This window comes from Acipenser ruthenus, chromosome 35 (assembly GCF_902713425.1).
Source record: "Acipenser ruthenus chromosome 35, fAciRut3.2 maternal haplotype, whole genome shotgun sequence".
NCBI lineage: Eukaryota > Metazoa > Chordata > Actinopteri > Acipenseriformes > Acipenseridae > Acipenser > Acipenser ruthenus.
The window spans coordinates 11,570,494-11,585,303 of NC_081223.1; the positions used below are offsets into that span (position 1 = coordinate 11,570,494).

Here is a 14,810-nt window from a genome sequence, read left to right on the forward strand (position 1 = left end):
ACAGTGGCTGAGCCGGGATTTGAACCTCCTGGTGACAAGACCCCTTTTCTCTGACCGCTGGAGCACCGAGCCTCATCCGAACGACGTAGAATCAGCGCGGCGTTTCGCACCGATAACAAACCCGAGCGACGCTGACCTTTGACGGCGGAAGTGAAGCAGAAGGCGTCGAAGCGCTCCTTCCCTTTGTCCCGCGCCCCGTAGCTCCGGATTCCCGGCGGGAGAAGTTTTCCTCCGCAGGGCTCCCGGGAGTCGATGATGGGATAGTGAACCGTCCCGTCCTCAATCCAGCCGGCATTGCACCAGTCCAGACCCTCGGTCCAGGCTGCTGGGGCAAACAGGCGCTGAGAAAGCACTGGAGGAAACTTCAGCATGACATTTGAATCGCCTGTTCTATTTGCAGCATCTATGGGATTTATTTATAAAATGTAGATTGCCAAATTTTGTACCAGGGGAGACCCTCGGGGACCCCTGCGCTCCCCTGACTGTGTGACTCCCCCCTGCACACCACGCGGCCGTGCCTTTACCAGGGGAGACCCTCGGGGACCCCTGCGCTCCCCTGACTGTGTGACTCCCCCCTGCACACCACGCGGCCGTACCTTTACCAGGGGATAGACCCTCGGGGACCCCCTTTATTTACTATTTTGAGCAAATCTTTACATGTCACCTTTATAAAGCTGCTGATAAGTGGCCAGCTTGCCATCCTGCCCCTCACAAGCTTGCCTGGCCTCCTGATAGGTGAATTGGTAGCGCCCGTTACTGTTCTGGTATGGAAACACCACCCCTAGTGGAAGGAGGGATAATATGCAGGTTATATATATATATATATATATATATATATATATATATATATATATATATATATATATATATATATATATAGGCAGAGAATTCAAAAGCAGCTGCATATTCAAGGTGAATCAGGATCCAACAGGATACTCATCAATCACTAGAAAGAAAAGTAATTAATTTGTCATTTAGCAGACTTACAGAGACTAGGGGGGTGAACTCTGCATCATCAACAACTGCTGCTGCTGCTGCTGCTGCAGAGTCACTTCCAATAGGAGCTCGTTCGTTTTACGTCTCATCCGAAAGACGAACTGAAAACTCGCTATTTTAGTAAATTAGCTGCTTCCGCCTTCTTTTTCAAACTGAAACAAACTTAAACAGCAGCATCAGCCTAACGTTGCAGAGAATAATTAAAACAGCGAGTTTATATTTGATCAAGTATTTCTTAATGATATATCTGTATATACACGCAGTGGTTTTCTTGTGCTAAAAAAAAGGGTAAGAAAATGGGTTTGAGATTCTAACACTATAGCAACAAAAACCTTAAAGAAAGCTAAGGGAAAAGTAAACAACAATAATAATAATAATAATAATAATAATAATAATAATAATAATAATAATAATAATAATAATAATAATGAATCGGTACCGTCCAGTTCCAGAGTCACAGTCACGCTCTCGTCCTCCAGCCCGTTCACCAGCTCACAGCGGTACCGGCCGCCGTCGTCCAGCGTGAGTCCGGTGATGCGGAGCGAGGCGTCCAGCGAGTGTGCTGCACGCAGCGAAGCCCGCGGTGCCAGCGCCTCGTCGTAGCCGCGGTGTTGTGCCCCGTTGGTGATGAGGATGATGTGCTCCACGCCCCGCCGCTCCGGGTCCGGCTCCAGCCTGGTCCACTTGACCCTGTAGTTTTTGGGGCGGACGCGAAGCATGCAGGGTAGCGTGGCGTTCGCGCCCCGCTGGGAGGTGATCACCTGCTGGGGAGGCTGGAGCAGGTAACGCAGGGCTGGACCAGCTACAGCGATTCAGATAAGTCAGTCAGGAATTGTTCGGGGTATTTATAATTTTCTATCTATCTATCTATCTATCTATCTATCTATCTATCTATCTATCTATCTATCTATCTATCTATCTTTGTAAAACTTTTTTTCCTCATTTCAAAAAAAAAAAATTTTGATCTCAACATTTTGTGTGTTGAGATCAAATTTTTTTTTTTTTTGACATGAGTAAAAAAAGGTTTATTACAAAACTTTGACCGATAAAAAACAAAAACAAAACAAAAAAAAAACTCTGTTAACATTTTTTTTAAATGTGTGTTATTTTTTGGAATATTTTATCTCTGTCAACATGTTTTTTTTTTTTAATTGTTAACATACAGCGCTAAGATAAGACTGAAAGGGTTAAACTTAGCACTGTGGAGTGTTTTGACAGACAGACACACAGACACACAGGCAGACAGACAGACAGACAGGCAGACAGACAGACAGACAGACAGACACACAGACACACAGGCAGACAGACAGGCAGACAGACAGACAGACAGACACACAGACAGACAGGCAGGCAGACACACAGACAGACAGACAGGCAGACAGACAGACAGACAGACAGACACACAGACACACAGACAGACAGGCAGGCAGACACACAGACAGACAGACAGGCAGGCAGACAGACAGACAGACACACAGACACACAGGCAGACAGGCAGACAGACAGACAGGCAGGCAGACAGACAGACAGACACACAGACACACAGACGGACAGGCAGGCAGACACACAGACAGACAGACAGGCAGGCAGACAGACAGACAGACAGACAGGCAGACAGACAGACAGACAGACAGACAGGCAGGCAGGCAGACAGGCAGGCACACAGACAGACAGACAGACAGACAGACAGGCAGGCAGACCTCGGTCGTCATGCTGGCAGTTATAAATGGCGGAACTCCAGGATAAGCAGGTGGCCGCCCACAGCAGCCTCACAACAGAGTGCATCATGGGAAGCACCAACACCCCCTTACTGTCCCTGCAGGAAGACAACAGAACCGTTAACCCTTCGCTGGACTGGGCTGGGCCAGAAGACGCTCCCACCCCCCCGCCCCCCCCAAGTTAAATAAACCTCCATCCACACCCTGAAGTAATTCATGGTCTCATTTGAAACCTGTTCAATCTAGCTCAGTATCCTTAACAGTCTTGGTTGAGACAATTATGTAAAATAGTTATTAACAGGGCTTCAGACTCTCATTAGCAGTGCCACAGTCCTGGGTTCCAGAACTACATCCAATTATAATCATTTCAGTAGTAATAATAATAATAGACTTCATTGAGGGGAGCTCTGAACCCCAGGACTGGGTGCAGCAGCAGCAGCAGCAGGGCTAGTGTGAGTTTGTAACCCTGCTCAAACTCCTGGCTCCTGATCATTTCAATATTAATAATACTAGACTTCATTGAGGAGCTCTGAACCCCAGGACTGGGTGCAGCAGCAGGGTTCGTGCTAGAGTTTCAAGCCCTGTATTAAGTAAAATAAATTCTGACCTTGTATTGCGAAAACCAGCAGATGAAAAACACCAGGAGGAGGAGGAGGAGAGAGATTCTTTGCGTTCATCCAAATGTCACCCCAAAATGGTATTTAGGAAACGGCCGTCTTCAAGGGTACTGCCCTCTCTCCCTCTCTCCCTCTCTCTCGCTCTCTCGTTTTGTGTTCTGTCCAGCTAACCCAGCTCAGTGTGACCAGCCCTCCTCTGTTTTGGCCAGAAAACGCAGTCAGCAGCCCTTTCTGTGCCCGGTTCCTGATGTTAATCAGACCATCACAAGCCCTTATTGTTCGACAGCGTGTCCTAACCCTTTTAACCCGATCGGTCGGATGTTAGCGCATCCTCCGTTCGGCCAACAGAGACCCGGGTTCAAATTGTTATCAAGGCTCAATTTAGACCCTTGTGCTGAAGGATTGGGAGGGATGGAAGCAGTGTGGCTTAGTGGTTGGAGCTTGGGGACCTGGACAGAAGCGACATTGGGTTTAGTGGTTGAAGCTGAAGGACTGGGAGTGAAGCAGAGGGTGGCTTAGTGGTTTAAGCACATGGACCGGGAGGGAAGCAGTTTGGCTTAAAAGGGCACCACCTTTTTCTTAGGGGGTGAGGGAGGGAGCAGTTCAGCCTCCATGCCTCAAGCCTGCCTTGGACTGGAGGGAGCCCCCTTTCTCTTAGGGGGGGTGAGGGAGCAGTTCAGTCTCCGTGCCTCAAGCCTGCCCTGGACTGGAGGGAGCACCCTTTCTCTTAGGGAGGGAGGGAGGGAGGGAGCAGTTCAGTTTCAAGCCTGCCCTGGGCTGGAGGGAGCACCCTTTCTCTTAGGGGGGGTGAGGGAGGGAGGGAGGGAGCAGTTCAGTCTCCGTGCCTCAAACCTGCCCTGGACTGGACGGAGCACCCTTTCTCTTAGGGGGGTGAGGGAGCAGTTCAGTCTCCGTGCCTCAAGCCTGCCCTGGACTGGAGGGAGCACCCTTTCTCTTAGGGAGGGAGGGAGGGAGGGAGCAGTTCAGTTTCAAGCCTGCCCTGGGCTGGAGGGAGCACCCTTTCTCTTAGGGGGGGTGAGGGAGGGAGGGAGGGAGCACTTCAGTCTCCATGCCTCAAGCCTGCCCTGGACTGGAGGGAGCACCCTTTCTCTTAGAGGGGTGAGGGAGGGAGGGAGGGAGCAGTTCAGTCTCCATGCCTCAAGCCTGCCCTGGACTGGAGGGAGCACCCTTTTTCTTAGGGGGGTGTGGAAGGGAGGGAGGGAGCAGTTCAGTCTCCGTGCCTCAAGCTTGTGCGTACCTATCTGCACATTTAATTTGAACATCCCTAACGATAACACCGCTGGCAACATCGGCTGAACCGACACCGAATGTCCGTTTGAAACTGCTCTGGCATTGAGGTTGTTTTTTTTTCAATGTGTTTTTCATTTTGCAACAATGCGAGCCCAAGGTTAGTGTTTGCAGTACAGAGGCAGTATTGTTGGCCCGTGAACCTTTTCTAGCCAAAGAAACGCAGCCAAAGAGACAAATAAAAGCAGATTCCTCCCCCCCCCACTCCTCTCTTCTCCATTGTCTCTGCGTGACAATGCTTCTCTGTCCCACCTACAGTGTGGCAGCGATTAGTATGCAGTTGGTTGAGTCTGTGGCGATAAACTGGCTCTCATTGTGAATGGACTCGGATACTGAGAGTGCTTTTAAATGGACAAGGACCACTGTGGCAACATAACATCCTGCTAACAGCTTTGCATAGTAGAAATCACAGCAAAGTGTGATAAAGCACAGGGGAGCATTGTAAAGCACAGAGAGGTCTGGTAAAGCATAGGGAAGCATTGTAAAGCACAGAGAGGTGTGGTAAAGCATAGGGAAGCATTGTAAAGCACAGAGAGGTGTGGTAAAGCATAGGGAAGCATTGTAAAGCACAGAGAGGTATGGTAAAGCATAGGGAAGCATTGTAAAGCACAGAGAGGTCTGGTAAAGCATAGGGAAGCATTGTAAAGCACAGAGAGGTCTGGTAAAGCATAGGGAAGCATTGTAAAGCACAGAGAGGTATGGTAAAGCATAGGGAAGCATTGTAAAGCACAGAGAGGTCTGGTAAAGCATAGGGAAGCATTGTAAAGCACAGAAAGGTGTGGTAAAGCACAGGGAAGCATTGTAAAGCACAGAGAGGTTTGGTAAAGCATAGGGAAGCATTGTAAAGCACAGAGAGGTCCGTCAGCTCTAACCACTAGGCCACCCTGCTTAACCTCCCAGCTCTTACCATTAGGACACACACTGCTTCCCTCCCAGCACCCCAGCTCATCCTCTGCACATATATATATATATATATATATATATATATATATATATATATATATATATATATATATATATATATATTTTCCAATAAGGTCTGGACCGAAGTCTAGAGAGATGATAATACGTTTTTAAACAAACAGAGCTCTCTGGTGGTGCTTGTCTGACATGACAGCTTTGAAATCAAATTCCCTCAGCTTGCTTGAACTTTGACGACATTTGAATAAAAAGGTAAATTCAGCCCTGCATTGCCTCTGCGGGGGTCATTCAGCTAGACTGAGAAGCGAGGGACACCTGACCTCGTTAAATCAATGGCTATTTTGTTTGTGGGGAAAAAAAATGACAGTAATTTTGTACGAACTTGGGATTTCTTAGCTGAGGAAGCGTCACAGGGTCCCTTATCAGTTTCCTATATCGCTGTCAAATTTCTTAAAAGGTTGATTATTGATCCATGATAAAGTACCAGGGCAGTCTCTCTGCTTCAGGGCACCCACAGATAAAGCAAAGCCTCTCGCTCTCGTTAAAATCTCATCAACACGCCGGCATCGCCAAACAAGTTTGTAAGAAAGCTCCAGACTGCCTTCAAACCAGTATAGACTTGAGAAAGGTGACCCATTAGGTCGTGCCTTCAGGGCCCACAAGACTAGAGACTGCTGGGACAGGAATTCACTTCAGATTTACTGCAGGGTGTCTTTTTATTCAGCTTCTCGTTGCACTGGGCTTTGAGATCCGGATCTAGCTTTCAGTTCTGCTTCCTTCGCTGTAGACATGTCTACAGCAATACAGGCAGGATTGTCTCTTTCCATTTTAACGTTGTTTGAAACTACTTTTTTTTTTGGTAATGTCCGGTTATCCCCCCCCCCCCTTCCTCCCTCACCGTAGCAACCCCCCCGAGCCCCCCCCCCCCCGCCCCCCCGCCCAGCTGCTCAGGAGACCCGAAGGTTCAGCGAGAGTCCTTTGATCCTACAAGCGAGAGCCAGCTTCCTCTTCCACACCCAGCAACTCCAGAGCGGAGGTCAGAGAGTGACCGCCCCCTGGAGGATAAGCCCTGCAGGTGTCCGCTCTGAGCTCGCTGGGGCGCCTGTCCGGTCGGGTCCGCTGTAGCTCGACGAGGAGAAACAGGCCCTGCCGGTTTGGCTTCGGGAGCACCGGAGCCAACGTGTCACTCCCTCTGGGATCCCCAGCGAAGAACGGCGACTAGAATATGGAGAAAGCAGTATGCCGCACTTTGACATATTTTTTTCCCATATATCCGGAGAAACGCGAGGTCCAGTTTACTATGAAACTTGGCGTGGAGATTATTTATCTGAAGATAATCACATTCCTGGGATGTTTGGAGGTGTCTGTCTGGCCTCACGCTGATCCATCTGTAGGTCGCATTGTTTTGCTTTTTGTCTGTTCAGGCTCCTGGCTCCAGATCATTTAAATACTACACGGAACTGAAGCCCAGGAATGAAGTGTAACGAGGCTGGAGGCTGGACACTAACCAGCGAGCCTCGCGCGCCGCACGCGAGTGTCTCAAGCTATAAAAAAGGCCAACAAGATGCTCGGATATATTGTGAGAAGTATTGAATTTAAATCAAGGGAAGTAATGTTAAAACTTTACAATGAATTAGTAAGACCTCACCTAGAATATTGTGTTCAGTTCTGGTCACCTCGTTACAAAAAGGATATTGCTGCTCTAGAAAGAGTGCAAAGAAGAGCGACCAGAATTATCCCGGGTTTAAAAGGCATGTCGTATGCAGACAGGCTAAAAGAATTTAATCTATTCAGTCTTGAACAAAGAAGACTACGCGGCGATCTGATTCAAGCATTCAAAATCCTAAAAGGTATAGACAATGTCGACCCAGGGGACTTTTTTGACCTGAAAAAAGAAACAAGGACCAGGGGTCACAAATGGAGATTAGATAAAGGGGCATTCAGAACAGAAAATAGGAGGCACTTTTTTACACTGAGAATTGTGAGGGTCTGGAACCAACTCCCCAGTAATGTTGTTGAAGCTGACACCCTGGGATCCTTCAAGAAGCTGCTTGATGAGATTCTGGGATCAATAAGCTACTAACAACCAAACGAGCAAGATGGGCTGAATGGGGTCTCCTCTCGTTTGGAAACTTTCTTATGTTCTTATGTTCAACCTCTGTGCAAAAAGAGCTCGCGCTGGTCTGCGTTTGTGGTTTTAGAGTTTTTAACCTCATCTCACCGACAGGGGACAGATCCCTCACGGCAGCTCAAATCCACAACACTGGGAGTTTCGAATCACAAAGCTCGACGCCTCGGCAAAAGCAGGAGTCTTTTCCGAAGTTTGACCAATAAGTGGTCTAAGAAACAAAACCAAAAAAAAAACAAAACACGAATGTGTTGTACAGAACGCAGTGTTTGGTTGGAGCCCCCTATCTCTCAACGCTTTGAGTTCTTCAGGAATTTTAAAAGCCCCTTTTTTCTATAACCTTCGTCTCTTCCGTTCTGCCTGGAAGACTTTTTCTCACAAAGAAATTCCTCGCAGATAAAGAATCGGAGGGAAGATTTCTTTTTTGTTTAATGTTGTGTTTTTTTGGTTCACGGTCCGATGGCGTTTTTTGTATAAGCTGGCGCCTGTTTGACCGACATTGAAGGAGAGTTCATCAGAGGGTTAACCACGCCCCCTCCCACACGCACACACACACACCCTGCTTCCTGATTGGCTGCCTCAGCACGGTGGCATGTTCTGATCTGCAACTGTTACACACTGAAGATCAACACTTGATGCGCTCTACTGGGAAGAGAACTGGGAAACATATTTTGTATATCTCCCTATAAAGGTTTCCCACAGTAAAAGCACATCAAAGTGTAGTGAAACCCAGTGAAAGCACGGTGAAGCATAGGGAAGCATTGTAAAGCACAGAGAGGTCTGGTAAAGCATAGGGAAGCATTGTAAAGCACAGAGAGGTCTGGTAAAGCATAGGGAAGCATTGTAAAGCACAGAGAGGGATGGTAAAGCACAGGGAAGCATTGTAAAGCACAGAGAGGTCTGGTAAAGCATAGGGAAGCATTGTAAAGCACAGAGAGGTCTGGTAAAGCATAGGGAAGCATTGTAAAGCACAGAGAGGTGTGGTAAAGCATAGGGAAGCATTGTAAAGCACAGAGAGGTCTGGTAAAGCATAGGGAAGCATTGTAAAGCACAGAGAGGTGTGGTAAAGCATAGGGAAGCATTGTAAAGCACAGAGAGGTCTGGTAAAGCATAGGGAAGCATTGTAAAGCACAGAGAGGTCTGGTAAAGCACAGGGAAGCATTGTAAAGCACAGAGAGGTCTGGTAAAGCATAGGGAAGCATTGTAAAGCACAGAGAGGTCTGGTAAAGCATAGGCAAGCATTGTAAAGCAGGGAGGTCTGGTAAAGCATAGGGAAGCATTGTAAAGCACAGAGATGTCTGGTAAAGCATAGGGAAGCATTGTAAAGCACAGAGAGGTGTGGTAAAGCATATGGAAACATTGTAAAGCACAGAGAGGTCTGGTAAAGCGTAGGGAAGCATTGTAAAGCACAGAGAGGTCTGGTAAAGCATAGGGAAGCATTGTAAAGCACAGAGAGGTCTGGTAAAGCATAGGGAAGCATTGTAAAGCACAGAGAGGTCTGGTAAAGCATGTTGATTGACATGGCAAACTATGGTAAATGTATGGTAAAACTACAAATATACTGAGCAAAAATACCGTAGTAAACTTTTATAAGAGAACTACTAGCCACACTGCTTCCCTCCCTCCCAGTCCCTCCTCAGCTCCACTAGAGCCACACTGCCTCCCTCCCTCCCAGACCCTCCTCAGCTCCACTAGAGCCACACTGCTTCCCTCCCTCCCAGTCCCTCCTCAGCTCCACTAGAGTCACACTGCTTCCCTCCCTCCCAGTCCCTCCTCAGCTCCACTAGAGCCACACTGCCTCCCTCCCTCCCAGTCCCTCCTCAGCTCCACTAGAGCCACACTGCCTCCCTCCCTCCCAGTCCCTCCTCAGCTCCACTAGAGCCACACTGCTTCCCTCCCTCCCAGTCCCTCCTCAGCTCCACTAGAGCCACACTGCTTCCCTCCCTCCCAGTCCCTCCTCAGCTCCACTAGAGCCACACTGCCTCCCTCCCTCCCAGTCCCTCCTCAGCTCCACTAGAGCCACACTGCTTCCCTCCCTCCCAGTCCCTCCTCAGCTCCACTAGAGCCACACTGCTTCCCTCCCTCCCAGTCCCTCCTCAGCTCCACTAGAGCCACACTGCTTCCCTCCCTCCCAGTCCCTCCTCATCTCCACTAGAGCCACACTGCTTCCCTCTCTCCCAGTCCCTCCTCAGCTCCACTAGAGCCACACTGCTTCCCTCCCTCCCAGTCCCTCCTCAACTCCACTAGAGCCACACTGCCTCCCTCCCTCCCAGTCCCTCCTCAGCTCCACTAGAGCCACACTGCTTCCCTCCCTCCCAGTCCCTCCTCATCTCCACTAGAGCCACACTGCCTCCCTCCCTCCCAGTCCCTCCTCAGCTCCACTAGAGCCACACTGCTTCCCTCCCTCCCAGTCCCTCCTCATCTCCACTAGAGCCACACTGCTTCCCTCTCTCCCAGTCCCTCCTCAGCTCCACTAGAGCCACACTGCTTCCCTCCCTCTCAGTCCCTCCTCAGCTCCACTAGAGCCACACTGCCTCCCTCCCTCCCAGTCCCTCCTCAGCTCCACTAGAGCCACACTGCCTCCCTCCCTCCCAGTCCCTCCTCAGCTCCACTAGAGCCACACTGCCTCCCTCCCTCCCAGTCCCTCCTCAGCTCCACTAGAGCCACACTGCCTCCCTCCCTCCCAGTCCCTCCTCAGCTCCACTAGAGCCACACTGCCTCCCTCCCTCCCAGTCCCTCCTCAGCTCCACTAGAGCCACACTGCTTCCCTCCCTCCCAGATCCTCGCACATGCCCCATGCTAGTGACCACGCTGTGGCAGATAGCTATCGCCCCGCAGGAATGCCGTGTTCATTATCGTGTCAGCGACCAGGCTGCATAGCCAATATGCATGCCTGCAGCTTAGCCGGTTTACAAAATAGACGAGATGCCTTTGAAAGGTACACGCTGTGACAGGACATCATTTACAAGCCGGATGACAGACGATTGAAGCGAGCATTCCTGCTGTCAAACAAGCGATGAGGCTACAAGGTGTTTTTTTTTCTCCTAACCTCTGTAAAGCGCCCCCTACCTCCGCCCCAATCTTTTTCAGCCCCTAAAAAAACCCTAGTGAGCAGTTTGAAAGACTTCACGTTCAGAACACAAACGCGCAGAAGGTCATTGTTGAGCAGCTTCGTCTATAACCGCTCTTAAAAAAACATCTCCCACACTAATCTGTAACTGGAAAGGCGGTTCGTTGAGTTGCCCTGACGGTGACCCTGCCGTAGACTAAAAGCTTTTTCTTTTTTTATTTTCTTTTATTGCAGAAGTCACCCCGCATTCTGCTGGATCCGAAGATTACGATCACGGCAACAGCGTGAAGATAAATACTTAAACCATCGATGCACGCATAGCTACTGTACAGAGTGCCTCGGTTACCTAACCTGGTAAAGTGCGTAAAACACAGACACACACACGCACACACACACACACACACACACACACACACACACACACACACACACACTCACACGCACACACGCACGCACGCACGCACACACACACACACACACACACACACACACGCACAACTATGCGTCTTTAGTGCTAGGGCAGCGGTTAGGGTAGCTGTAATGGGAAAAGTATGTTAGGGTCGATCTTGGGTTAGTGATTTCGCCCGCCTCGATTACACATGCATCGATCGATCGTTTTGATTGTTTTGATAGGAAATTGATTGTGGGTCGCGTTGCATTCAAAATTAGAAAGGGATTTTTTTTATGACATCACCCCCTTTTTTTAAAGCTATCTTAAAAAAAACTCCCTGGTAAAGCATAGGGAAGCATTGTAAAGCACAGAGAGGTCTGGTAAAGCATATGGAAGCATTGTAAAGCACAGAGAGGTCTGGTAAAGCATAGGGAAGCATTGTAAAGCATAGAGAGGTCTGGTAAAGCATAGGGAAGCATTGTAAAGCACAGAGAGGTCTGGTAAAGCATAGGGAAGCATTGTAAAGCACAGAGAGGTCTGGTAAAGCATAGGGAAGCATTGTAAAGCACAGAGAGGTCTGGTAAAGCATAGGGAAGCATTGTAAAGCACAGAGATGTATGGTAAAGCATAGGGAAGCATTGTAAAGCACAGAGAGGTCTGGTAAAGCATAGGGAAGCATTGTAAAGCACAGAGAGGTCTGGTGAAGCATAGGGAAGCATTGTAAAGCACAGAGAGGTGTGGTAAAGCATAGGGAAGCATTGTAAAGCACAGAGAGGTCTGGTAAAGCATAGGGAAGCATTGTAAAGCACAGAGAGGTCTGGTAAAGCATAGGGAAGCATTGTAAAGCACAGAGAGGTCTGGTAAAGCATAGGGAAGCATTGTAAAGCACAGAGAGGTCTGGTAAAGCATAGGGAAGCATTGTAAAGCACAGAGAGGTCTGGTAAAGCACAGGGAAGCATTGTAAAGCACAGAGAGGTGTGGTAAAGCATAGGGAAGCATTGTAAAAGTATTTCATTGAGTGCAGCAAACCCAAAGGATACACTAACGCTTATAAAAGCTTCCCATAGTAAACAAAAAAACAAAAAATAAAAAAAAAAACAGTAGAAAAATCTACGAGAGCTACCAAGTCCTTAACAGGAGAAGGATTGCTGCATATCTGTAATTGATAAGCCGTGAATGACGCCGTTGCGGTCGCCAGCTCTGCAAAAACGTGTCCGTTCAAAGAAAAAAAATGTTTGGAATTGGATCAGACAGAGAGGGGAGATCTATTTCAACGAGATCCTGAAGAGATATCGTTTAAAAAAAAATAGCAAAAATTTATATCTGATAAAAAAAAAAAAAGTCGTAGAGAGCTTCTTTCTGATTGGTTGAAAAGGTGGGTGTTGAGATGTTGTGACTATGCAGCTATGCAGCCGGTATGCCTTAAAGACAAGGAATCTTCAAACGACGCTGTCTTCCTTTCCAAATTAAATAACCTCTACATGGTGCTTGCAGTGACCCTAAAAGTCGTCCCTATTGCAATTTTTCAAATACTGTGTTTTTTTTAATAGTTTGATCACTTTATACTAAGCTGATCTGAGTTTAGGAGCTTGTCTCCAGTTGTAGCTGCACGCCACGGATAACACAATATCCGGCTTACAGTTTGGGGGGGGACTAAACCGAGAAGAATATCTGGCTTACAGTTTGGGGGGGGAACGAAACCCAGAAGACCCCGCGGCCCCCTCCACGAGCCGAGTCTGACAGCCCTGCGATGGAATGTTGATTTTAGTGAGTTTGAGAGACAGGGATCACAGAAGCATGACCTTAAAAAGGCTCACTATGTCTGGGAGAGGTCTGTTCATCGCTCTCCTTGAAGGTCACCGGTATCACACGGATACAGCAGCTCACACTTTGACAGTCGCTGGTTGAAGAACTTCTCAAAACGCCCTGGAGCACAGGCAGAAAAAGCCAGCGATCCCGTTTCAAGTACAGAAAATGAAGTAAACGCAACACATTTCACCAGCCTTAGCTGCACTTGCTGCAGGGGTCATGGGTTTTATTTCACAATCTGTCAAATACGTTTTTTTTTGTTTTTTTTTTAACTGTCAAATGTTAGATTATGAGATATAGAAGGAATCTTAAACTTTTTTTTTATCTCTGTGATTCTCATGATGAAATAAATTAGACAACTCTCTAGACTGACAGAGATTATATTGATCTAGAGATTATATTGTTTGCAAAGTTAGAACTAGGTTTTCTGCTTATTTATTTATTTATTTAAAAAAGCATATTAAAAAAACAAATCCTGCTAAACTAACCCTTATACCAGCTTCCCATAGTAAAACACTTAGTGTGATAAAGCACAAAGCATGGTGAAGCATAGGGAAAGCACATTGAAGCATATTGTAAAGCACAGAGAGGTTTGGTGGCGTGCAGGGGGGGAGTCACACAGTCAGGGGAGCGCAGGGGTCCCCGAGGGTCTCCCCTGGTAAAGGCACAGCCGCGTGGTGTGCAGGGGGGGAGTCACACAGTCAGGGGAGCGCAGGGGTCCCTGAAGGTCTCCCCTGGTAAAGGCACGGCCGCGTGGTGTACAGGGGGGAGTCACACAGTTAGGGGAGCGCAGGGGTCCCAGAGGGTCTCCCCTGGTAAAGGCACGGCCGCGTGGTGTGCAGGGGGGAGTCACCCAGTCAGGGGAGCAATGGAAATTGGCAGTGGGGGTTTACAGCCAGCTATGAGTGACCTGCTATCACAGGGAATTCGACGAAGGCTCTTGAATGAACCAGTTACTGCCCGTCCCTGATTGCTGTAAACAAGCTAGGAATATAAACAGCAGCTTTGACAATGAGGGAGCGACATGCATCATTGACGCGTGTTATTACAGAAAACAAAAACCTAACAGGGTTCTTGTCAGATTCTTTGAATCTGCAATTATGTTTAATTTCGCTGTTAAAACCTGAATTCCTGGTGCCTGGTTAAGTCCAGTCTGGGCAGACTTTGTTGGCAGTCTGGTTTGTTTACATGTCCCAAAGGCAGCTTTGCTAAGGCATTAGGGTTTGGATAAGAATGGAGATTGAACTGTTCCAGTAAGATAGAGCAGCAGTGTGGAGTAGTGGTTAGGACTCTTGACTGGAGGGTCGTGGGTTCAATCCCAGGTGGGGGGACACTGTTGCTGTACCCTTGAGCAAGGTACTTTACCTAGATTGCTCCAGTAAAAACACCAACTGTATAAATGGGGAATTGAATCTACAAATTATGTGATATTTTGTAGCAATTGTAAGTCGCCCTGGATAAGGGCGTCTGCTAAGAAATAAATAATAATGATAGGTGTGCACTGAGTCCAGTTTCTGTGTATGCATTGACCACAAATATTTAATTATGGTTTTTACTTTCAGACATAAGCGATCAGAAAAAACAAAACCAAAAAAAAAGAGTCAAAAATATTTGCAATGTAAGCTTGTTTTACGTACAACGTAATAGCTTTCGCGCGGTCACGTGATTACAGGTGACGTTTAAAAAAAAAAAAAAAAAAAAAAGTTGACTTTTTTTTTTTTTTTTTAAATATAAAGGGCGCGTGCTGTCATCTTCCCGCGCTTTTCATTGGTTCAAAGAGGCGTGGGCGTGGCTTGTCGGAGAATCTGGGTTTTTCAAATAATGGAACGTCACGCGTCTGAGGGGGAAAAAA

At 47.8% G+C, this 14,810-nt stretch overlaps 2 protein-coding genes across 2 annotated transcripts in view; one reads left to right on the top strand and one right to left on the bottom strand.

Moving 5' to 3' along the window:
- LOC117962389 (hyaluronan and proteoglycan link protein 2-like) overlaps positions 1-3,846 on the bottom strand; it is a 5,539-nt gene extending 1,693 nt beyond the window's left edge. Inside the window, exons 1-5 of the mRNA XM_059007545.1 lie at positions 3,322-3,846; positions 2,697-2,812; positions 1,436-1,798; positions 665-781; positions 137-322 (exon numbers count right to left, since the gene is read on the bottom strand). Of these exons, the coding sequence (XP_058863528.1) occupies positions 137-322; positions 665-781; positions 1,436-1,798; positions 2,697-2,784 (754 nt within the window). The 5' untranslated portion in view covers positions 2,785-2,812; positions 3,322-3,846. The remainder of the gene's footprint in view (positions 1-136; positions 323-664; positions 782-1,435; positions 1,799-2,696; positions 2,813-3,321) is intronic.
- The window catches only part of LOC117395495 (aggrecan core protein), an 81,490-nt gene that overhangs the window by 25,405 nt on the left and 41,275 nt on the right, over positions 1-14,810 (top strand). The window lies entirely within an intron of this gene.